General features: G+C 43.0%; 6 protein-coding genes across 6 annotated transcripts; 3 read left to right on the top strand and 3 right to left on the bottom strand.

The window, feature by feature from the left end:
• Window positions 1-1799: 1799 nt before the first annotated feature.
• BDB00DRAFT_791642 (uncharacterized protein) lies at window positions 1800-2581 on the bottom strand (the record flags this gene model as incomplete). Its single annotated transcript, XM_053121051.1, has 3 exons — window positions 1800-2015; window positions 2096-2249; window positions 2412-2581. 3 exons carry the CDS (start codon window positions 2579-2581, stop codon window positions 1800-1802), a joined length of 540 nt encoding a protein of 179 aa, XP_052975043.1.
• Window positions 2582-7858: 5277 nt separating this feature from the next.
• BDB00DRAFT_877135 (uncharacterized protein) lies at window positions 7859-8645 on the top strand (the record flags this gene model as incomplete). The annotated part of the gene is made up of 2 exons (XM_053127568.1): window positions 7859-8012; window positions 8506-8645. The coding sequence occupies 2 exons, from the start codon at window positions 7859-7861 to the stop codon at window positions 8643-8645; spliced, it is 294 nt and encodes a 97-aa protein (XP_052975042.1).
• Window positions 8646-18295: 9650 nt separating this feature from the next.
• BDB00DRAFT_771930 (uncharacterized protein) lies at window positions 18296-19448 on the top strand (the record flags this gene model as incomplete). The annotated part of the gene is made up of 4 exons (XM_053120005.1): window positions 18296-18427; window positions 18509-18720; window positions 18798-19093; window positions 19153-19448. Coding segments are annotated over 4 exons (936 nt in total), but the record flags the coding sequence as incomplete, so codon positions are not given.
• A 763-nt stretch (window positions 19449-20211) lies between these two features.
• BDB00DRAFT_771926 (enolase C-terminal domain-like protein) lies at window positions 20212-21631 on the bottom strand (the record flags this gene model as incomplete). Its single annotated transcript, XM_053120004.1, has 2 exons — window positions 20212-20948; window positions 21037-21631. The coding sequence occupies 2 exons, from the start codon at window positions 21629-21631 to the stop codon at window positions 20212-20214; spliced, it is 1332 nt and encodes a 443-aa protein (XP_052975040.1).
• Window positions 21632-22324: 693 nt separating this feature from the next.
• BDB00DRAFT_877131 (uncharacterized protein) lies at window positions 22325-22777 on the top strand (the record flags this gene model as incomplete). Its single annotated transcript, XM_053127567.1, has 1 exon — window positions 22325-22777. The coding sequence occupies one exon, from the start codon at window positions 22325-22327 to the stop codon at window positions 22775-22777; it is 453 nt and encodes a 150-aa protein (XP_052975039.1).
• Window positions 22778-22784: 7 nt separating this feature from the next.
• On the bottom strand, window positions 22785-24820 carry BDB00DRAFT_932503 (Endonuclease/exonuclease/phosphatase). Its single transcript, XM_053129083.1, has 2 exons — window positions 22997-24820; window positions 22785-22888 (listed from the first exon to the last, which is right to left on the bottom strand). The coding sequence occupies exons 1-2, from the start codon at window positions 24792-24794 to the stop codon at window positions 22851-22853; spliced, it is 1836 nt and encodes a 611-aa protein (XP_052975038.1). The 5' UTR covers window positions 24795-24820; the 3' UTR covers window positions 22785-22850.
• Between the last annotated feature and the right edge of the window lie 833 nt (window positions 24821-25653).

Here is a 25653-nt window from a genome sequence, read left to right as displayed (position 1 = left end):
ATATAATCATAAAATGTTGCATAGCATAACAGTATGCATATCCTTTCCTAATACACCTAATACCATATGATATAATAATGCAAGTCCTTTTTCAATCTCGCGGTGTGGCCCTGGATATTCAATATTTCCATATAAAACTGTAAGAAAATAAAATACAGGTATAAATCCAAATCTATTAAGTAATACATCCTTTATATCATTTATAGTATTATTCTTCATATCTTTAATAGTTGTTCTATGATTAAATCTATGTTGCATTTCAGGCCAAGATTATTAAAAAAAATTCCATTTATTATCAATTAAATTTTTAATTTCAATATCGAGTTGTTCAGTGTGTTGTGTTGTGTTCATTTTTATTTATTGTTATATACTTTAAACAATCGCTCTTTTTTTTCTTATGGGAGGCTACCAATATAAATAAAAAAATTCAATTTTTATTATTTTTATTGTAAATCAATTATAACAATATTTAGTCGTTTATTCTATTGTTCCTCATATTCCAGTTATTACCATTTATAACAAATCCCAGCACATGGATACTTCGGATTCCTTTTCGACAAACTCCAGATGGTATCTTTTAAAATTTTTGGCAATTTCAGGTTTGCTTCGACTACAAATTTATTACAAGTAACGCCGCCAGAAACAACTGCTTTCCCAGCAGCATATTCATGCTCAAAATGCGCACCTACTGTTCTTCGTGGTAGTGTCGTACCGGAAAGTGGGCGCTCGTCATTCTTCCTATCACTTGATGCTGTGCTTGCTTTCTCACTACTAATGTTGTGCAAGTTCCCACATTAATATTAATTTATAACTATATGAATTTAGTCTTGAGTATAAACGTAGCCCTACGGAGCTTAATTCATAGTAATATATACTTTTTAAAAACTATGAAATTTTCTCAATCACTAGATTGTAAAAATTTCTTATATTTTCTTTCATTTAATTTAATACTAAGAAAAATAAAATCAATGATTTTCTTTTTTAGTTCCTCCACTACCACCACTCACCACTCACCACTCACCACTACTCACCCTCTCCTCCTCTGCTCCACCAACAACAACAAACAACAACATTGACATGTTCTTGTTTTTTCCTAATGGTAGAAAATACTCAAAATTATTAATTTGATGTATTTTCAGAATATCAAAAAATAAAAACTTTATTTTTTAGATATTCAAAGAAAAGGATAAATATAAATATTTATCTCTTTTCTTAAAAAATAGTTTATTGATAGAAATTACCCTTCGGGTTAAAAGCTTGCATAGCGAGCTAATTTCTATCTAATAAATCTATTTTTAGAAATAAAAATAATAAGGATAATAAAATTATCTCTTATTATTAATATTTCAAGTTAAATTTAAATTAAATTAAATTTATTTTAAACTCAGAACATAAAATGCTCTAAAAAGAATATTCTATTCTTTTTTGAGTTTATATTTAAAAATAGAAAAAACAAATTGTTTTTAAGAAAAGAGATAAATATTTATATTTATCCTTTTCTTTGAATATCTAAAAAATAAAGTTTTTATTTTTTGATATTCTGAAAATACATCAAAATAATAATTTTGAGTATTTTCTACCATTAGGAAAAAACAAGAACATGTCAATGTTGTTGTTTGTTGTTGTTGGAGGAGGAGGAGAGGGTGAGTGGTGGTGGTAGAGGAATAGAAAAAGAAAATCATTGATTTATTTTTCTTAGTATTAAAATTAAATGAAAGAAAACATAAGAAATTTTTACAATCTAGTAATTGAGAAAATTTCATAGTTTTCAAAAGTATATATTATTATAAATTAAGCTCCTACATGACAGCTTCAAACACGCTCTCGTCAAAACACTTTTCGATGAAAACCCATAGACGGCGTAATAGGTCGTTTTGGGTTTTGTTGAAAAAGTTGTACGAGTAGTAGTATAAGTCAAGCACTTCGCCAATTGCCTTTTCGGCCCAGCATTCGTCAACTTGAGACAGGTGGAAGCGATGTCTGAAATGCAGCTCTACCAAGTCTTCGAGAACGTGCTAAAGATATCAAAAAATATATTTTAAATTATTGCAATTGAAAAAGGGGAAATAGCAAAAGAGGCAGGCAATAGTTTCACCTTATTCGCAAATAGTTGCAGATAGGCTTGTAGACCTTCAGGCAACTCTCGAAGCTGCAGAGCATTATGCATCTGTATCTCTTGTATCTCTTCTTTGGTAAAATACCCTGACCAGCAGGGATCCAAAGGATCGCGTATAAGAGAATGGGATGGACTATTATATATAAACAATTAGCTTTTTTTGGCCGGCATAAGCAACCATAGAAGATGAAACTCACTGTTCAAAAGAGCATTTTTTAACAAATGCGTGCATGGTGTCCTCCACTACCTTTCCCGTAGATAGGGTCCACTTTTCTTATGGCAGATTGTTGTATACATTGTCGACAGCGGCTTTTCAGCTGATGACAGTCGCACGGAGGTACATGACTTGGATGGTGGTGAGCTTGAAGACTTTCCGGATGGAACTTGCGTATTTGGGCTTGATGTGCCTTCACCGTGAATTTGAGCATCGACAGCTGTCCAATCAACGCGTTCTTTGACCTTCATGTGTCTTCATCAGTAAACGAGCATTTCCCACCAATTTATACAATATGCTTCTCTTACCAGCTCTACATCGAGGTCACTTACTACGTTTCCAAATATATTGGCCCAGAAAGCCTTGTAATTAGTACCAGGAACCGATTTTTGGATGACAACAGTCGGGCGATCTCGAACAAAGCCTGCAAAACTAACTTCAGAGCCACCGTCAACGCATGAATTTATATAAGATTCAATCTCTGTCAAAATACATGTAAAAAAAACTTTAGGACAAATGTTCATTTGTTTGGTATGCTACTACTATTGACTAAGAATGGCGTTGCTATATAACACAAAATTTTCATAGGTACCCAATTTGCAACGATTCTGTTCCAATTTAGTGTCTTCACGCGTTTTAAGAGTTGACATGTTCGCTGTGTGGTGAGTTGCTATGACTTCAGGGTTGCTAAGGAACGAAAGAGTGGTGGGCCGGTGGTCGGTTTCATGGAGGAAGGTCCAATCACTGCCCGACCCGGATTTTGAGTTCGCACACCCCACCCCCTCACCGAACCATTTCGTACACCACCCTTCCACCGAACCACTTCCTGGACACCACTTCATTCACATTCCTCAATCATAGATCGAATTGAAGCAATACCTGTTACAAGATTGAAGAACGAAGCATTAGCATAGATACAAGTAACTTAATATAAGAAGCGATTAACTAAGTGTATGTCTATCTTTGCATGTGCCTTTTGAATGTATATTGCCAGAAAGGAGACACACACATGCAGAATGAAATAATAGCACTGGCAACTGCTACTTGCTTGTATAAAGAAGTGACCTAGATGCATGGACAGGATATGCGACAAATATTATGTAGGGCAGAAACGGAGGCCACGATAATTATTAAACAAACAAAAGAAAATCAGCTTTGGTTTGACACGTCTTACAAAACACCATAGGGAAAAGTCGTCGAAGTCGTCGAAATCGTCGAAATCGTCGAGTACAGAGTTCCATATGTGGTATGTGGACATTGAATTTCGTCAGAATCGGCAATCGTGGGAGCACAGAGTTCCACATATGGTATGTAGGACTTCAGGAGTCCTGCGTAACCTTTAATAGTTTCGGCGTAGGTGACGTACAACTTGTCGCTTTCACTCGAGTTGTTGCAAGTGCGATGTGTATAGGGTACCTTCTTTTTTAATCTTGAGCCTGCGTCATGCTCGGTCTTGCATAAATTACCATATAGCTTTACCAAGCATAGAAGCCGTTCATCACTTGGTGGAATGCCGAGGGTAAGCATCTCAGATCTGTATGCATTCCACTAATAAACCACTAGAACACAAACCTTCGTAAGCATGGATAAAGAACAACATAAGCTCAGTAAAGAAAACGACGGCAATTTTCTCGTTATACATGTGCCGACTACTGGTAAGCCTCAACTTATTTCTTCCCCCCTCATCAAACTCAATTGCTATGGACACAAACAACAACTCCCACCCCATCCCAGTTCAACATTCCTGCTGATCCCTACGTGGAAGCACTGGGACGTGTCAAGCAGTGCCATTTCGCATTTGAAGATTGAATTCTTCGTCGTCCTGATCACCAAGGCAGATTACTGCAGCAGCACCAGCTAGTGCAGCAAGTATAACATCAGCATTTGCAACAACAGTCGGTGCAGGTTGAACAACAACCGCAGCAGCCGCAGCAGTGGACAACAGTAAGCACCTCTTAGCACTTACCAACATGCAGTTGACTATGTCGTTCGACCTGAAGGTATAATTAAGGAACCAACACCGGAACAGATGGGAACAGCCAGAACCATCACCAAGACGAACGTCATATCTTTGTACACCAAAGAAGGGCTGCAGGTTGGCAGAGGTTCTCCTGGGCAGATGTACGACATGTTGAAGCAGGAAGCAGAAGACACAGATTTGGAACGTTTGAAGCGAATGCGCGATGGCCTACTTCCAGGCAAGAAAGCCTACAGAAGTCTGCCGATACAAGAATTGCAAGCTCTGTTCGTTGATTTCGAAAATCATGTATTTTCGGAATATGACGAACAGCCTTCGAATAACTGCTAGAAGCATTGGGTAACTCTTTATCTTTTCCACGAGCTTTGGCGTTCTAAGATGTTAGTGGCAGCAAGAGGGCATCAGGCATTTACATGCTGCGTACTGGAGAACTTGTTTCTAGAAAGAACAACAATGCTTCTGGTAGCGTTCACCGGACATGGTATGTACAAATGGGGATCTGTTACCAGATTTTTTGATTCGTTGCAAAAGTGGTTCTCAAGTATATAAATAGGCCTAGTATCATAAGTCGTCCAGTGAACGCGGGGTGTGTCCAGCTCCAACAACTGCATCCAGGGCATATACATGTCGCCGTAGGTGAAGTGATGCTAACTGTATAAATTCTTAAGCTATAGCGACAGTGTAGACGATGCTGCGGTGTAAACATTAAGCAACTTGCCCATTCTGATGATATCGCATTCTAGTTTAAGTACTAATTTAGATCATCGGCTGCTTCTCGCTGCCATTCCTTGCTTTCTACTTCTGCTTCTTCTGCTCCTGCCGGCCCTTCCACTTTAATATCATCATCAATTGCGCAACCACCACCAACACCACAAATGCAACCGATCCGCCCTCGTTCTCCTCCGACCTCCACACCGGCATTCAACCCCACCACAAACACCCGCAATTTCCGTAGCCTTTTTAAAGCAACAAATGTTTTGTAATAAATACATTCGAGTATCGTCGCAACTATGATAATCCGTTAATTACTCTGAGTGGGGTATGCTGGGGTGCCACAAATTGCCAAAATAAGAAAACAATTGCGCTGAGATTCAACTGCATTCGACGACTTCGACGATTTCGACGACTTTTTCCCATGGTGAAATGCACATGGAACTGAGACTGCATTAATGCATATTTATTTAAATAGCAGTATATTTACTTATATAAATAGTCCATATATAGATAGTCCATAGACACATACATAGCCCTTATACACATCGACCTGTATGTTATCGTGATCTTTTCCATCATGTTTGGTACTACATGGTACTCAGGAAGTGAAAATGGGAATTGGAGCGTATTTTAAAAATTGCTTCTTGTAGTTGCCATAAACAAATAGGGAATGGTACGGCCACGACAAATAAGGAAATAACTTGTCGTGCCCGTATCAATTCCCAAATAAACAAGCATCGCAAAGTCAAAAACCACAAGTGCTATTCGCGAAGAGCTTCGAAACAATTATGACGACTTTGGCTCTGTCAAGCAAGCTTGCGTCGACTGCGGGAAAAAGAATAAGGTTTCCCTCCGTACCTTGAAAAGTACGCATACAGGAAAAAAAAAATCCTTCGGCTTGTTTGCAAGCACTTTGGACAACCTACCAATCAAAAAATGTATGACGATGGCAAAACTACGACAGTAGAAACCATCTTGGCGAACGACAAAGGTGATGTCATTCGATCTAACAGCAAGGACAGCAAAAAACGGTGCGAGAAAGACTCTCAGCGAATTGAATGCGAGTTTGAGATCAAGCTGCGGCCATTGAGCAAGGCTAGCCAGCAATGGCACGTTGTCTCCTTTTACGACGGTGAACACAATTATGAGATTACAAAGGAGCTCTTGTCGTATCCAATGCTTTGTAAGCTCGATGGGAAGCAGCACGACATTGTTCTTAGCATGATCAAAGGGCACGCCAGTAATACTGCAATTGTGTCATACCTTGCTGCTAACAAAACCTGTTGTAAAACCTGTTGTCGATCCCAAGTATATCACGAATATGCGACAGATGGTATTCAGCAACGATCCCGATCATACCATGTTCAAGCGTATCAGCAAACTACAGGACAAGGATTACGTCGTTGAATGGGAGTCGAAGCAAGATGGAGAAAAACGGTTCTTGCACTCTCTTTTTTTCGCTCATCATTCTGCAATTTCACTTGCTCGCCAATTCCCTGAAACCATCATCATGGATGTCACATACAAGACAAACAGACATCGGCTCCCTTTTGTAAATGTCGTCGGTACAGGCAATGTTGGTTATCCAGACTTGAAAACTTTCTGTATTGCTGGTGGATGGGTGTCTGAAGAAACGAATCACAGCTACGACTGGTTTGTCAAAAAGCTTGAGCAAGTTGTTTGGCCAGCTGAGCAGCCAGTCTCCCCGAAAGTCTTTGTGACTGACAGCGAATCCGTGTTGATGAAAGCCTTGGATCACGTCTTCCCCAACTCGAAGAAATTGCTCTGCACCAACCACATCAGACGCAATTTTCAAGTCAAGCTCCAAAAGCTTTTTTAGATAAAAGAGGACTTTGAGGCACTCCTGAAAGCCATCAACTACTTGATGGCTGATGAATATGATGATAAGTACCAGAACAAGCGGCTGGTTCCAGATGAGGATTTTTAAGCAAAAGGCGATCGGCATGTACAATGAGGCTGCAATGAAAACCAAAAAGCCGGAAGAAGTGAAAGCATGTCTCGAGAGGTAACTATATATTGGACTCTTATCAGAGATCGTTTGCTTGGGCTATATACTTATGTGTAATACTTTTGCTTGCAGTAAGCTTTCTAATAAGGAAAAGTGGGTCGGCCGATACCTTGCAGACGTCAAGCATCTTAGGAATAGTACTACCAACAGAGTTGAAGGAACGCACGCCAATATGAAGAAGGCCATGCAGTCCGCCAATGGTAATATTTACCTTGCTTTTGAGCAAATCGATGAATTCTACAGATAAAAGGTATATATATATGTTAGTTAATATGTATGTACAACCCTATTCTATGCACATTAATTGCTAATCTTGCTCGCTGTGTGTTGATTTTACCTATGCAGAAACTCCCATATCCCGCCAAGTGAAAAGGAAAGGCTGGTAGATTTAGAGCGCCACATTTCGAAGTTTGCCTTCAATGCGCTTCGCAACGACTTGTATATACAAATCCACTGAGAATTGACAACTGTCGATGTGCAATCAAAGCTCATTACCGAATTCCTTGCTGTCACATGATACTATCCAAAGGAAAAATTCCTTTGAGCATTATCCCCAGACGCTGGCATCTCCATCCTGAAAAAACAGCTCCTGAAGGTGTAGATAATTCAATACCACTGTTACTCGCTATACTAAATTGTGGTTACTTTATGTAGAGGAAGAAACAGTTCACGGTAGAGCAACATTCTAGCAATCTCGGAATCATATTCTGCTCCCACCATGGAGTCAAATCGAGGCTGAGCTCACGCGTATCACCACTATGTTGTATCCTTCTACGCCATTAGCAAGCCATCAGTGATGATCTTTTCATGGACATCAAGCAACTGGAGCAGCCAAAATCTCTACCAACGAAAGGCAAACCTAAGCGCAGCTCAAAGAGGGACCTTATTGCTTTGGAGCACCAACAGAACGAAAGCAACAAGAAAGCCAAACAAACGTGGGTCGCGAAGCAGCCAATATTTGGTAATTAATAGTATAATTTTGCTGTAATCGATCTTCTATTGTTATTACACATACGATACTGACTAGGCTTACTAAGAGAGGGCAAGCATAAAGCTAAAGCTGATATCACTACAGTCGACCCCCGTTAACGTCAACCATCAGGGTACCAGCAAAAGTGTTGACCATATCGAGGGTTGACGACCACTGGGGGTAGAGAATAGGCAAAATCTCTAACTGCTAAATTTGAAAGGGTACCAGCGAATCGGTTGACGTTATCGGGGGTTGACGTTATCGGGGTTGACGTTATCGGGGTTGACGTTAACGGGGATATACTGTACCATACCACAACCGCCACCGCCACCACAGCAACAACAACAACAACTTACAATGCCACCTTTCTGGTCATCCTTTTTGCCCGCTTCTTTACCATCACCTTTTCCGTCTGCTAATCCACCTATTGTGTCAAATCTGGATATGGTTTGTAATGCAATTCCTCGCACTGCCGTGGATTTAGTGCACAATCCGAATCTAGATGAAAATCGTGGTTTCCGCTCGTTGGCTGTTGCTTTACTTGGAGATGAAAAACGATACATTGATATTAAGGTCCGAATGCGCGAGTTCTTTATCAATAATCGCGGCAAAACTATCTATTAGGGATTCGACGCTGAAAGAATGCTAAGTGCACCTGATCCAAACGCATATCATTGGTTTTACTATCCTGAGTGTGCTCAGCTTGCCTCAGATGTTTTCAAAACGCCTATATCATAGCGTTCTTCGGCACTGAATCCTCGTTATTTTGCCCCTTACTAAGCACCCCATCCCAAGCAATACGTACAGCTACAATCGTTATGCAGCTCATTTATAACCATATTATTTTCATCCAGCTCAGGCCGGGTACATTGATTGAATGGCCTGCCTGCTACCCTTATACTCGAGGTAAAGGTCGCAAAGATGGTGGTGCTAGAATCCGAGGTGATCAATGGTATCCCTTATCCCAAAACGCATTTCAAAGCATGATTCGAGTGGATATTCACCTTTCAGAAAATTTTGACGCCCATTCTCTTTCATCTGGATCTGAAGCAGAACACTCTGATTCTGAGCTAGTTGACCTTACTGGACCTTATCAACCCTAGTAGCACAATGTCTCTTCTTGCCCGCTCTTTCTTTTCTCTCTCTTTTCTTCCTTTATTTTTCTTCCACTCCCTTTTTTTGATCATATAATTAATCCGATATACACATGTTTAAATCAGTGGATGCGTTGACCAGGAATAGGTGAGTCCATGAGGCTGCAAAGTACTTCTACGTCATTCAATTATATGGATACTCTGATGATATCACATCCTCATTTTCTTTTCGTTGAACAATACATTCTGTAACTTTACAACAGCTTTACTCTTCAAAATCTCCATTATCAGCATGAGCCATAGACTGCCATTGTGTGTGTATGCAAAAAACAGCAACCCCTTGCGCACCTATTTAGACTCTTTAGTTCCTTGAATATGTTGGACCATCTATATGGTGTCTATTAATGTTGGAGTTTATCTTGCCGTCTAGGTAATAGCCAAGGGAAGAAAGGAAACATACTCGCATAGCTCGTCAAATGTAATAAGTGTGTACACAATGTTTCAAATATTAATAGCATATAATAGCAGTTGCAGTCATCATGTTCATCATCGATACTTGCTTCGTCAATTTCAGATGACACAATTAGAAAAAGAAAAAAATGGGAAACGACGATCGTGTAAAAGGTGCCCCTCTCCTTCACACATAGTCCGTTACTGCACCAGCGAACATATAAAGCCCACCCACACTACGGCCAATCGCTTTCCAGTCACACCACTCTGGTTATAATTTTTTTTTCTTCCAACACACCGTTGGTTTGTCTGTAAGGGAACCGCTGTAATACTGCCAAAGAAGCCAAAGTGCATGAAAAAGTAGGTTCCTTTTATCAACTTACCGTCTTTACATAAAAGATTCCGATTGTCTCTTTGTCAGCCACGATGAAAGCATTGAACGCTTATATATTTGTTCAAGTCTTGTCAACTATAAACATCATAAGCAAAGAAAAAGCAAAACAAGTTTCCTTTTGTTCATCCTACTTGAAATCATTGCAGAGACTATTAGTCTCGTTGCATAAAGATTATTTACCCGTCCACACATGACCTCTTTAAGACCTGGTTTTTAAAGGAATTATTGGATGAGTGCCTTGAATATTCCTGTCGTTGCAGGGAGTGATCAAAAGCATGTACTTGATGAATGTTTTTTTTATGGAGGAAGATCCCCAAGTGAGAATTATTTCTCTGCAGTCACGCGTACCGCAATTTAGACAGAGGCGTGCTGCGTGCTATGACGAAGATTGAATCGTAGAGGTGTGGCACATGCGAAGAACATGCAAAGATGTACGAAAAAGACTCGCCATAAAAGGCAACAACTCCTTCTCTGCATCATGAAGGCGTTTCGGTGGGAGGGGGCGTGCTAACTAAAAATCCGGGCCGGGCAGTGACTGGGTGGGGTGCACGAGGGGGGTGCAAATAGACCTGCCAAACTCCTTGTTTGAGGATGTAACGGAAGCTACTACTACTTCAACTAACACTAGCAAGTCACATGAATCCCAACTAGCAGAACACACTAATACACTATATAAAGCATCGATTTCTCCACAACTACAGCAATATATATAATAGTCATCACCCTCAGTCATCACCCTAAGTCATCACTCAAAATCCCCCTTATATAATATCTATCTCTAATATAATAGACAATCTTCAAAAATTAATAATGAAAGTCCTTCCTTTTTTGGAATCGATTTTTAGCAGTGGTTTGTCTCCGAACAGCGAGCAGAGCTTTCCGTCCCCCTTCCTCTTCACGCGATCAATTTTTAAATCATTACACAGCTTGGGTCTTTGTTACATGTGAGCAGTTTGCAATTTATTTTAATAATTCGCACTGTACACCTCGAGAGGTGGTGCCATTAGGATGGTTTACAGAACGCGATGGTGAACTAAGTGGCGTACGATGGGCAGGCGGCAAATTCAGTTTCTGAATTCCTTCCTCAAGAGAGGGCACAGGGGACAGTGGTGGAGGAGACACCGATTGGTATTCCTCTATCAAAAGCAGAGGCGAAGACACTGCTGGCGAAGGTACAGAAGGAAGATCTGACGGGATAGTGTCTATTTGCGAGTCTGCCTGTTCAAGCTGTCTCTGTGAGGACTGGAGATCTATCCTTGAATGAGTTCATGCATACATATATATCTTAGCAAATAGGATTAAGTTACCAAGCAAATGCTCACAAGCTTCCATGAGCTCGATATCCTCCTGAGTCAACTCAAACTCATCATCGCTGTTTTTCTGTTTTTGAAAGCAAAGTTAACTAACGCGCTATATATGAGTTATTATAAAAACGTGGTTTCTTAGAGTACCTGACGCTTTGCATTTCTGCTAGCACTCTTGCTTTTGCGCTTTCGATAGAGCATTTGCTCCAAACCTTCTGTCTGATGATTGGGCTGAGTACTTCGAGTGTTGGGCATGATGGGAAGTTTGAAAGAAGAAAGTTGTCAGATCGGATAAGATATATTTGCACTCACTCTGTTCGGAGTGCACAAAAGAAAGCTCACTCAGATATATAGAGCATAAATACCCTGGCAATGTAGCACCACATCTACTTTAGGAAAAAGATGACATGATCACTTTACTGTCATCTTGATAGCTAGAATGAGAGGAGATTATTTTTGCATTCTTTCTTCCCGCCATTCGTTTTTATACGTAAATGAGTAACAACGCTGCTGAAACCACACCGCAAGGACAAACTATCACTGCTCCTACCAACACTGTGAGTTATTGAGACCACTGGATATCGTAAACGCCGTGAAGCTGATTCATGATACTGAACATTATATAATGATACTTTAGCATCAAGAAGATGCCTCTGGCAATTTATTTGCTACTATTGATTTGCGTGAAGGCTTTGGCAGGCCCAGAACACGTCGTCGTGGTGCAGGCAGACCCCGTCTAGAAAGGACTGCTACTAGGCCACTTGGATATCAGGACCAATTCGAGGAAACAACTATTGCTGGGCAGGATATTGTTGAGGACGCTGCATCTCCTCACGCTCACCGTCATGTGTTGCCACCAATGAACGCAACATGCAGTGCATGCGGTGCTCGGGTTTGGTCTTGGGAAACCCGTCGACAGAATGTTGATGGCACGTATTGCTATTCAATTTGCTGTGGCTATGGGGTTGTTGAACTTCCACCTGTTCTGCGTCCACCAGAGCCACTGCGCTCTCTGCTCATTGGTACAGATGAGGAATCGTCAACGTTTCGTGAACAGATCCGCCTATACAATGGTACTTTTGCATTTGCTTCCCTTGGTGTGGATCGTCTCGACCAAAATTATACCAATGCTAGAGGCGGAGCATACTCTTTTCGTATCCAAGGCACTGTCTACCACAGAATCAGTTCCATTGTTCCTCAAGATGGTCGTCCGCCCCGCTTTGCTCAAATCTACATATATGATCCTCAAGAGCAGGCAGCAATCAGACAGACAGTCTTTCCAGGTTAGCATTAGTAAACACAATTTATAACGAACGGTCTTATATGACTTTTTCGGCAATGTATTAGATGGAAACCTGGATCGTGCATTGTTGCTTGATTTGCAGGCTATGCTTGATGAAAATAATCAGCATGTTCAGACCTTTCGGACGGCAGCTGAGCGTTTGCGCGGTGCACCAGGTGTCAACTTGGGGATACGCATCTCCGGGAGCCAGCGCCGCGGAAGACAGTATGCAGCTCCTACTGCTGACGAAATAGCTGTACTGATTGTTGACAATCCAGGCGAAGATGCTACCTATCGTGATGTTGTTCTCTTTCGCCGTGATGGAGGGATGCAAAGGATTAATGAGACAAGTAGTTTGTATGATCCACTGCATTATGTCCTTATGTTCCCAAATGCAGAAAATGGATGGAGTGAAGGAATTCCTCTTCGTGGACATCAGCATGCTCAAGCTGAGCCAGGTCGGGAGCGTCATGGTCGTCAGGGTACTGTCTCGGTTCGTCAATTTTACGCCTACCGCATCCAAGAACGTGGCGAGTCTCTTGCGCATCTATATGGGCGACTTTGGCACCAGTACATTGTCGATATGTACGCAAAGATTGAGCACCGTCGTATGCATTACTATCGCAGCCATCAAAGACAGCTACGCGTGGAACTTTACAGTGGTATGGCTGATGCGCTCCAGCAAGATGTAGGAGAAGATAATAACGAGCTGGCTCGAAATTTGGGTCGTCGTGTTATCCTTCCATCTTCTCATACTGGCAGTCCTCGGTAAGTTATTCTTTAAGATAGCAACATGAGTATCGTGCCTGGGATCGTTTAGAATTACAATCAGCTAGCGTTTTGCTGTGGAGAGTTTGTTATGGTGAAAATAAAATAAAATGTTACTATACATGAAATTGCTTACATCAATCTCTGTTATCTTTTTCTGTTCTGTTTCTTTATAAAGTTATATGCATCAGCTGTATCAGGATGCAATGGCTATTGTGCGACATTTTGGAAAGCCGGATCTTTTTATAACTGTTACGTGCAACCCAGAGTGGCCGGAAATAAGAGAAGCCTTGGCCTCTAATGGACAGCAGCCATCTGATCGCCCTGACTTGATTGCCCGTGTTTTTTCTGAAAAGATCAAGCTGATAATGGCAGATCTCAAAGATCATAACGTGCTCGGCAATGTTGTCGCATGGGTTCAAGTAATTGAATTCCAAAAGCGCGGCTTGCCACATGCCCACATTGTTTTGATTATGCACGATGACTCCAAAATACGCACTGTTGAGGATGTCGACAACATCGTTTCTGCTGAAATTCCAGACCCCCAGCGCTATCCACAGGCATATGCCACTGTCACACGCAATATGATCCATACTCCCTGTGGCTCTTTACTCAATCCACGCGCCATCTGTATGAGTAATGGATCATGCTCAAAACGATTTCCCAAACCATTCGCCAATGAAACTCGATTCGATGAAAACGGCAATATAACATATCGTCGACGTGATATGCCTGATCGCACAATCGAAAGAATTGTCAACCGCACAACATACAATGTCGGAAATGGATGGGTCGTTCCGTACAACTTATATCTTACAACAAAGTACAACGCCCATATCAACGTCGAAATTTGCTCCAGCAACCGAGCTGTAAAGTACCTATACAAGTACGTTTACAAAGGGTCCGACCGTGCCGAGGTGACAGTAGGCACCCAAAGTGCAGCGACAGTGACGCAAGCAAATGAAGAAAACGTTGATGAGATTGATGCATTTTTGAATGTACGATACGTATCGGCAGCAGAAAGTTGTTGGCGCATTTTCGAGAAGGATATGCAGAGTCATTTTCCAGCAGTAAAGCGCTTAGATATCCATTTGCCATCAGAAGAGAACGTGTACTTTGAAGCTGATGCCGATGTTCGAGACTTGCAACGCGCAGCACGCAACCGGAGCTCGACGTTGGTAGATTGGTTTGCGTTGAACCAGCGCGACCCTGACGCACGACAATACTTATATGTCGACATCTACTCGGCATATACGCACAGCAGACAACGTGGATGGTATCGCCGTGGACGAATGCATAACCGTGGTGTGGCACCAGTCTCTCGATTGTACTTTGTACAGCCACGCGACCTGGAGAAATATAGCTTGAGGCTATTGTTGTTGCACGTTCCGGGCGCCACCAGTTTTGAGGATATCCGCACTTTTGAAGGCACAGTATATCCCACGTTTAAGGCTGCTGCACAGGCACGCGGATTGTTACAAGACGACGATGAGTGGAATAGGTGTTTTGGAGAAGCCGTTGAGGTCACCACATCCGCGTCACGGCTCCGTGATCTCTTCGCCGTCATCCTGGCATTCTGCGATATCCTGACGCCTGGCGAGCTTTGGGAAAGATATGCTGACGATATTGCTGCTGATTTCCTCGAGAATCGACGTCGCCAATTACAGGCTGAAAATGGCCAGCAGCATGTGGAGCTTTTAGAGGAGGATATTACTGCAGCAAGATTACGAGCCTTGGAGGAATTAGCAGCATTGCTTCCCCAGTACGGCCGCTCCTTGATCGAATTTACTGACATGCCGCAATTGCCTGCCTTACAGGAGGGAAATCACCAACACACCTACGACCGCCTCTTACAGCAAGAAACACGGTATAATCGCGTTCAACTGCGAGGCATAGTACAGCGCTCTCAAGATAGTTTCAATGATGCTCAGAGAGATGCTTACAACGCTGTTGTGCAATCCATTGAAGAAGGTGAAGATCCAGAAGCAGTAACGCCAGAGCAAGGTCGAGTTTTTTTTCTGGATGGACCAGGTGGCACCGGAAAGACGTTCGTTTACAGCGCTTTACTGGCAAAAGTTAGATCGGATGGCGAAATTGCCATTCCTGTCGCCTCTTCCGGTATTGCTGCAACGTTGCTGCAAGGTGGTCGTACAGCGCATAGTCGTTTTGGGCTTCCTTTGGATTTGGCTGCCAATACCATCAGCACGGTTCGGATCCGCAGTCCACAAGCACAGATACTTAGACAGGCCAAGCTCATCATCTGGGATGAAGCACCAATGTGCCACAGATTCGGTTTCGAGACAGTTGATCGACTTTTAAGAGAGATCATGGGTGTTACTGATCGTCGCTTGGAACGCATTCCTTTTGGAGGAAAAACTGTTGTCATTGGCGGTGACTTTAGACAAACACTGCCTATAATTCCCAATGGCAACAAGGCTGATATTATCGATGCTTCCTTGATCAAATCCTACCTCTTTGTCAACAACATTGTCCGTGTGCTTCGACTCACCGAAAACATGCGCGTCCAGCAAAGTCCTGATCCAACGACGGCCACTCAACTGCAGCAATTTGCTGAATATCTTTTACGTGTTGGTGAAGGACGCGAGCCAGGTACCGCGATTCCCGAATCCGATGCAGTGACAATAAGCCTGCCCTCCGAATCATGCGTTGTCACTTCCAGTCTCGCCTCTGTAGTTCGCTCCGCCTACCCTGATTTGGATACAAATTACACTGACCGCGATTACATGACCAGCCGTGCCATATTAGCACCATACAACGACGATATTCGCTCTCTTAACGATGTAGCATTATCAATTTTTCCTGGAGAAACGCACGAATATCTATCTTCTGATAAGATTGTCGACTCCGAGGCATTTGAAGCCACTCATCCACCAGAATACCTTCACACCATCACTCTCAATAGCTATCCTCCTCATCAATTTTCTTTAAAACGACACCAGCCAATAATGCTTCTACGCAACATCAATCCTCAAAAGGGCCTATGCAATGGAACGCGGTTAATATGTCGAAATCTCTTACCACACGTTATTGAAGCAGAAATTGCTCAAGGCGACTTTGCAGGTATATACAATTACCTACTTCTGGATCGATTTTATACCTAGCTTATCAACACATTCTATTTGTTGACTAGGTGATATCGTCTATATTCCACGCATCAGTCTATACTCGAAAGAAAATGATCTCCCATTTAAACTCTGCCGCCATCAGTTCCCTGTGGTCCCTGCCTTCGCAATGACTATCAACAAGTCGCAAGGTCAAACCCTCAATAGAGCAATGCTGTGCCTGTTTAAGCCAGCTTTCGCACATGGCCAACTATATGTGGCATTATCCCGCGTCCGCACTCCCAACTCTCTCACAGTTTTTCTACTTCCTTCCGACCCACCAACATCGCAACCATCACATTCGACCTTAAACATTGTGCACAGAGAAGCATTAACAACAGTTACAGCTTAATAGATACAACCACTTACTTTTTCTATATTCTAAATTCAATCCAGTCATTTCAGTAGCTTTAGGTTTAGGGTTTAGTCTGTTAGAATTATAGTGTTTAGGGCGATCGGGGTAGGTAAATGGTTCGGGTTTAGTCACATCGCAAGAATTGATAAAGGATCAAACGGCAAAACACTGATACAGCCTTGAACGCGGCCGCTATGGGGGGTTTGGGGGGCTTGCCCCCCAACAAAGGGGGTCTGGGGGAAGCCCCCAGCGAGCCGCCGAGCCGAAGCACCTTAGGGATTGACACGTAGCGAAGCGGAGGGGCTCAATCCCAAGGTGCGAAGGCGACAAAGGCTCGTCAAGTATAATATCAGAGTTTCTCAGCAGTAATAAAAAGGTAGTTCCATTATCACATATTCCTTTATCTCATATAAAATATCTGTAATATAGATCGGGTGTTTAATATAAGGATGAAGGAAAGAGACTTCGAGAAGAGTAGTGGATAGTATATCTGTCTTTTGCTTTTATTCAAAGTACTTGGCTATTTATATGTTTCTACTATTATATGCTATTCTATGGAATTACTATTACGATGTTGATGACGGCGCTCTGGATGGCGGCGCGCCTGGTTGTTGCTGTGGGTAGATTGCTGGCTTGCTTACAATATCACAGTCACACTAAGTCTAAACCGCAACAGAGGAAGAAAAATTTTTCGCGAGTCCCGCTTGGTATTTATTGCTAAATCAATCCTAAAGTATTCTCAACCGATCGCGCAGCGAACATGTCAACTCTTAAAATGCGTGAAGACACTAAATCGGAACAGAATCATTGCAAATTGGGTACCTATGAAAATTTTGTGTTATATAGCAACGCCATTCTTAGTCAATAGTAGTAGCATACCAAACAAATGAACATTTGTCCTAAAGTTTTTTTTACGTGTATTTTGACAGAGATTGAATCTTATATAAATTCATGCGTTGACGGTGGCTCTGAAGTCAGTTTTGCAGGCTTTGTTCGAGATCGCCCGACTGTTGTCATCCAAAAATCGGTTCCTGGTACCAATTACAAGGCTTTCTGGGCCAATATATTTGGAAACGTAGTGAGTGACCTCGATGTAGAGCTGGTAAGAGAAGCATATTGTATAAATTAGTGGGAAATGCTCGTTTACTGATGAAGACACATGAAGGTCAAAGAACGCGTTGATTGGACAGCTGTCGATGCTCAAATTCACGGTGCAGGTCTTTCAACAAACCATCCATCCGATAACTCTTCAACCACACCATCATCCAAGGCAAGTGCCTCCGCGCGCCTTTCAACTGCTGAAAAAGCCACCGTAGAAAATATCTACTACAATCTGCCGTATGAAAAGTGGACCCTTTCAACGGGAAAGATAGTGGAAGACACCATGCACGCATTCGTCAAAAAATGCTCTTACGAACAGTGAGTCTCATCTTCTATGGCTACTTATGCCGACTAAAAAAAGCTAATTGTTTATATATAATAGTCCGTCCCATTCTCTCATACTCGATCCTATGGATCCTTGCTGGTCAGAGTATTTTACCAAAGAAGAGATACAAGAAATAAGAATGCATAATGCTCCGCAGCTTCAAGAATTGCCTGAAGGCCTACAAGCCTATCTCCGAGTATTTGCGAATAAGGTAAACCCATTTTCTGCCTCTTTTGTTCTGGTCCCTTTTTCAATTATCAATAATTTAAAATATACTTTTTGATGTCTTTAGCACGTTCTCGAAGACTTAGTAGAGCTGCATTTGAGACATCGCTTCCACCCGTCCAAGGTTGACGAACGATGGGCCGAAAAGGCAATTGGCGAAGTGCTTGACTTATACTACTACTCGTACAACTTCTTCAACAAAACAGAAAACGATCTATTACGCCGTTTGTGGATTTTCATCGAAAAGTGCTTCGACGAGAGCGTATTTGAAGTTGTCAGGTAGGGCTATGTTTATACTCATGATTATGTATATAGCTGTACAGTAATATTACTGTGGGAACTTACATAACGTCTAGTGGCGAGAAAGCAAGCACAGCATCAAGTGAAAGGAAAAATGACGAGCGCTCACTTCCCGGTACAACCGCAATACCACGAAAAACAGTGGATGCGAAAGTAGATATCCTGGTTAGGCATCTTGAGCATGAATATGCTGCTGGGGAAGCAGGTGTTTCTGGCGGTGTTACCTGTACCAAATTTGTTGTCGAATCAAACCTGAAATTGCCAAAAACTTTAAAAGATATCATCTGGAGTTTGTCGAAAAGAAGTCCGGGCAAAATCCGAAGTATCCGTGTGCCGGGATTCGTTATAAATGGTAATAGCTGGAAATAGGGGAACAAAGAATAAACGACTAAATATTGTTATACTTTTTAGGTACTGAGTTGGCAATCAAAATAATGGATCTTCCGCGCGGCAACGTTTGCAGACTGTACAGCTTCGCTGCAATGGAGTTTCCGTTGACTGCCGAGACATTCTACAAAGGGTTTGTCCCTTTGCTTACACTTGTCTGGCAGTGCAAGTCATTGCTGAAGGCAACCCTCAAGTCCGTACAAGAAGATGATGATATGTTCATACCAACGATTGAAATGCTTTCCCGACAACCCACGATACCAGCTTGTATGACGTCTCCAAGATCAAAGAAAAGGAAAGCTGTTGAGAAGGACGAATAAAGCTACCTCACAAGTCGACGATCTGTCATCCATCCCCGTATGCAACACAAAAATACTTTCTTTAACTTTTAGCATGTTTATTTCTTACACTGTTTTTTTTTCTTCAAGTCATTATGTAAACCAACCTCCTTTACTATAATATTTATCATCTACTCCTCCCTGAAACACAACATCATTTTCCTCTACAAACATCATGTAAATATGCTCATCCTAGCTATCACATCAACCAATTTGCCTCATTTTTATAAATACATAGTTATCAATATAAGTGGTCTATATAAAGTGCAGTCTCAGAACAGCATACGTTGTAATGAATATGTGCACATACACTCGGGTACTCCCTCATTACCATTTTTGAATGCACTCAGAGTCCTATGAGGAGACCCTCTACATCTTGACCCTTTGGGTGTTGGCTGCATCGTACGTGTGGTTCGAAGACAGAAAAGAAGGATAGATCCAGCAAGACCCGGACCCGCTAATTCCGGAGGGGAGCTAGTCAGGCCTTTTACGACTGAAATGCTCCCTTGCGTCGTTGTATCATTTGCTTACATAATCGAGAAATGAATTTGTATTTGTGGACTTTATTTTTTAGAAGAGAATGAGAAGGCGGGATATATGGATCGTCACAATAGAGAAAGGAGTCGAGTTATGTATGTTGTGTGCGTGGTGCGCGTGTAGAATAGAAATACAAATATTCGTAACAATGGTGTGAGAAAGAAATGCAAACAGAAGAAGAAAAACTACCATGTAATTATGTGTGCGGTTAGGCCTTGTGGTTTGCTGCAAGCTCCTTATGTACCTTGCCGCCAGGGAAGGTGTAATCGTCAATGGACTCGCGCTTCATCTGGATGCTGTAGCCAGGTGCCAAAGGCGTCATGTATCGACCGTTCTTCATCACCACAGGGTCCAAAAAGTGCTCGTGCAAATGATCCACAAATTCCAGAATGCGACCTTCTGTAGTTGCCGAGACGCAGATGTAGTCAATCAACGACAAGTGCTGGACATACTCGCATAAGCCAACACCGCCAGCATGTGGGACGACGGGGATATTGAACTTCTTGGCCATCAACAGAATGGACAGGATTTCGTTGACACCTGCAACACGGCACGAGTCGATCTGGCAGAAATCAATGGCTTGGGCTTGGAACAACTGCTTGAAGATGATGCGGTTCTGGATGTGCTCACCGGTGGCGACACGCGTGCGTGGGTACAGTGCTTTGCGGATCGCAGCGTGGCCCAAGACATCGTCGGGCGAGGTGGGCTCTTCGATAAAGTGTGGCTTGAACTGCAACAAGTCCTCCATCCATGTTATAGCCTCATTCACATCCCACACTTGGTTTGCGTCCATCATCAATACGCTCTCGTAACCGATTTCATCACGGATCAGTGCTGCACGGCGGATATCCGACTCCTTGTCGCTGCCGACCTTTTGCTTAAAGTGAGTGAAGCCCTGTTCCTTGGCCTCGCGACATAAGCGGCGGACCTTGTCATCGCTGTAGCCTGCAATACATTAACAGCACCATGGTCAGCTTTATCTTATGCACACACTACAGTGGGTTAGAGAAAAGACTAGAAAACAACAACATACCTAACCATCCGGCGGATGTCGTGTAGGCAGGGTAACCCTTCTCACGCATCTCTGCTTCACGGGCAGACTTGGTTGACTCGTTTTGCTTAAGAATCTCGATAGCTTCCTCGGGCGTGATGGCGTCGGTGATGTAACGGAAATCAATAGCTTGGACAAACTCTTCAGGGGTCAAGTCGACGACCAATTTCCAGAGAGGCTTGCCCTCAGCCTTGGCCCAGAGATCCCAGACAGCGTTGATGACAGCAGCGGTGGCCAAATGGATGGCACCCTTTTCCGGACCAATCCATCTGAGCTGTGAGTCGCCTGTGCAGATGCGGTGGGTGGCGCGCATGTCCTTGACGAGGTCGGAAAGCTTCATGTTGACAAACTTGACAGCCAATGCCTCAATAGCACTGCAGCACACTTCAGTGCCTCGACCGCAGGTGAAGGTCATGCCGTGGCCCTCGACCTGGGTGTCGTTGGTGTAAAAGATGACATAGGCAGCAGAGTAGTCTGGGTCCTTGTTCATGGCATCAGAGCCGTCCAGATGCTGGGAAGTAGGGAAGCGGATATCGCGCACTTCGTAGCTTGTGATCGTGAAATCTTGCTTGACCATTGCTGTAAAACAGACGAGGGGGTGGTGGTGGAGAGTGGTATTAGACGGGGTGGGAAAAGAGCTAGTGAAAAAGGGTAAGAAAGGGGAAAATAACGCCAGTACGAGATGTTATTTATATTTGATGCGGATTGGTTTCCGCTACACACTCACGCGCACGCGCTAACTAGCACATCCACTCACACGCGTACACTCACGCAGTAGAGAGAGGAGGGAGCAAAAAACCCTGTCGTTTCGCTCGTTTCGGAAGCTTTGGCATCCTTATTCGGGGAAAAGGAAACATTTGGCTCTTGTAATGCAGAAACGCAGCGCACACTCGCCTCGACCACGCCACAGCCAAACTATCTCCCACGGGAATTTTTAGGCAGCGAAAATCCCCCGTCGCCCATCGTTAATTTCCCGTAAATCGCGACTTTGCTTTGCAACTTTAATTTCGGACAGCGGACCTTTTTTGCCTTTTTTTTTTTCGGCCTGCTGACTTGGTCCCTGAACGATCAGAGCTCTTATTGTTGTCAATGGATAAGGAAAAGGATGCTTTGACAACACTTGATCTCTGCTGTTACTGTGGCTAGATCACGCAATAAGAGAGAATAACAAAATGGGGTCGCCGAGAAAGTAGACCATTTCACTCTTTCACTTTTGTTTCTTTTCTCTCCCTCCACCTCTCTTCTTTGGGATCTCTTTAGACTAAACGAGATGTATAGCGATTGGGACGCTAAAACAGAAACTATCGCGAACCGTCTCAACTGGTACCGCGTCGACGACCTTATCGAGTTTGTACACCAGATCTGCGAATTTGTAATCAAGAGTATGGGGAAAATGTCGGATAGTTACGCACCCAAGCTCGCTGTCAGTAGATGTCCAGCACAATACAACGTTCGATTCCCTGCAGAGGAGCTCTATGTCTGCGAAGGGACCGGCAACTGGAGTTTTCGGATCAACACGTTGCTGTTATCGCTCTCGCTTGTCCTTTATCCGAACAAACTTCAACGCAAGTACATCGACATAAACACGCCTGGTGACGCAGAGATGACGCTGCTAACAGCTGCATCTGAGATCCTGTTTTGTATTGAGCAAATGCACGACTTGTTCGATAGAGGAACTTTTGAAAACCGTTACGCCGTACAATGGAATGAAAGTGAAAATTAACAAAGGTCTATAACAATAGCAAAATGTGGCTTTTATTTCTTTACTTCCACAAGCAAGCCTTCGCCATATATCATCATGCTAGCTGGACAACGCAGCTCAACCCATAGTGATCTAACAGAAACAATAGTAGCAAAATCATTTTGTTTTAGTATACAGACCGTCATTTATATACAGCATCTCTTAAAACCCCAATAAAAAAAATTCCTTCTTTCCCCATACCTGAAATTTGAGTAAATGCCATTTGTTGCTTATCGTGCTCGCTCATCATATCATTGCTTCGAACCATAAACTTTTCAACCTGGGCGTCTCGCAGCGACATGGCAGCTGATGCCCGTGCGCGATCCCACATGATTCGATCAATGCTCTGGACTGTCATGACCTGCTCCATATCCGTCAGCACTGTCTCGGCAGGCTCAACCTCGCCGTTCTTGTTCAACATGATATCGCCATACGTCACAGGATGATATCCATAATGACTATACACTTCGTCCATTAACTGATCCATCTGCCATGCTGGGTCCGCATACAACAATCGCTTCTGTCTAACACTGATTTTGCCATCGTTGTCATTTCCGTTGTCGTTGTCATCCTTGCTACCCACATTACTGTTCCTCTTGTCGCTGTTTGAAAGATCAACACCCTTGCCAGTCACCACATCCATCATCATGTTATATTCGACCGAATTGGATTTCGACGGTTCTGTAATGGATCCATCATGCACCGCTGCATCCACGTTGAAATCGCCTAGCAACAAGATCGGAATAGTGTCGTGCTGTGCTGTTTCCCTGACAAACTGGTGGAATTGTGAAAACTGGCTGAGACGAACTTGCATATCAGCTTGAATGGATTCGTGCGCATACGATGCTTGTGCATGAGTCGTGTATAAATGCATTGAGTTGGTCGAGTTCAATTCGATCAATGCGTGCAGGGCACCTTTATACGAAAGCCAGTCGCTGTGGATGCCACGGGGATACTCGATCTGGTGCGATGTCCGAATTGGAAACCGAGACATAATCAACAATCCACCATCCACGCCCAGATCCCATGGATAATGTCGAGGCGATTCCACATGATGGTTGTATCCCATATTCCGTGCCCGTTGGATCAATTGGTCTTTCCGTCTGGTTCCAAAGGCGAATGCTTCTTGGAACGCAACCACGTCGTATTGTGGTAAAATGTAGCGGACAATGTAATCCAATCGCTCGTCTTTATAGTCGGACCAGTTATTGGTGACACCGGGCGGCCGCATAAATATGTTTAAGGTCAAAAATCGTGCCGATGTGTTTGTCGTCAGGTCCGGCAGTGTCGCTGGCGAAAGCGACGCTGGTGAGAAGAAAATGGAACAAAAGAGGAGAAATGCAAATATGAAGATGGCGAAAATGGATATACAGATAAGTACCCATCGGCAACGCGCGAGCCAGACAGGAAGCGTCGCTCGAGGTAGCGAGGGCAGGTGGCTCAAGGCTGCATGGTAATAGTATGAGCAGCATGTCGCTGGATATGCGGACGAAGCAAACGAATCAATCGACGTTGAAGAGAGGGAATCGGAATGATGGCTGCGAAACCGACTGCCGGCATGGAGTGGCAACGTGGGTAATGCAATCGCTTGGTGGCGTCGTATGCGGGGTATTGTGCGAAGCCAGTTGTAGGCTCTGCCAAAAAACGTTTTGGCTGGTGGGTACATTTCGTAGGGTGGTGGTGCTGAATCGGTACTAATCGCGCTTTCTTGTGAGTATGTACGTCTTAATAACGGCGCTCGGTGTTCGTCATTGGGCGCTTCGTCGTCGTGGTAAGGTTGGTGCTCCTGCTCGTTGTCGTCATGGTTTTGTTGCTGCTGCTGCTGCTGCTGCTGCTGTTGCTGCTGTGGTTGATGTGGCACAACAGACGGTGGTTGCTGTTGCTGACCGCTCTGTTCTTCATGCTCAGCTTGATCTATTGTTGGCTCTGAAAGGCGAAAGCCTTCATTACTGCGCAAAGTTATTCGCTCTGAGATAGAGTCGTCATATGTTGTGTTCATGAGGAGAAAAAGAAGCAAGGGTTGAGTGTGCGTTCTCTCGCCTGTTTCACAACTGCAAGCAAGCAATTATCGCCTCCGCTTCGCCGATAATTCCATTTTGGGAACTAAACCTACGTCATTGGCAAAGGATGTTTTTTATTCATATAAACCATTTGCTAAGTAACAGGCTCACGGTAGCCCATATAGAGTATCGCTCTTTGTTCTATTTCTTACCTTTCTAATCGTCCAAAAGCATTTACTTTTTTGGTCAGTATATTAAAGTTTGACTGGGTTATTACCGAGCTGGTAATGCACAGTTAGTTTTAGACTATGTGGTATTGTTGATATATTATACGGGTTACTCGGTTTGTTTAAAATAGCATATCAAGAGGGCTTCACACAATCAGTTTACAAAAATACAGTAGCTGAGCTGAGGACTGCTTCTCTATACCAATCATGACAGTACACCTGGTATGGTCTGTATATAGTAACAGTAATCTCCGTGTCGCTTCTTTAGTTGGTGAGCAGCTCAAAAAGTGAAGATAACAACAAGAAGCATGATGACCCCTATTTCTTTTCGTCGCTATGTACTCAATGATCTTCTTCATATTAGCACGTCTGGACGGCAAAAGTAAAAGGAGCGAATAAAATACACGAAGTAGCAAAATGAGCATTTCTCATCGCAGTGTTACACCATGCTTAAATAGAGCAGGGCAAGAGATAAAAGTATCCTAATGGTCATGTGTAAAACTAGTTGCCCATGAAATTTCAGAGAAACAATAACATTCTTTTGTAATTAATCTTTATTTTTGCTCATCAAGCATTTATTGTATGTATGTAGCAGATACATACTGACTGTCACTCCTTAAAGAAAAGCCAC

Source organism: Zychaea mexicana (genome assembly GCF_025766255.1).
Source record: "Zychaea mexicana strain RSA 1403 chromosome Unknown BDB00scaffold_102, whole genome shotgun sequence".
Lineage (NCBI taxonomy): Eukaryota > Fungi > Mucoromycota > Mucoromycetes > Mucorales > Lichtheimiaceae > Zychaea > Zychaea mexicana.
Note: the sequence above shows the minus strand (reverse complement) of the source record. Positions and strands in the feature narration are given on the sequence as shown.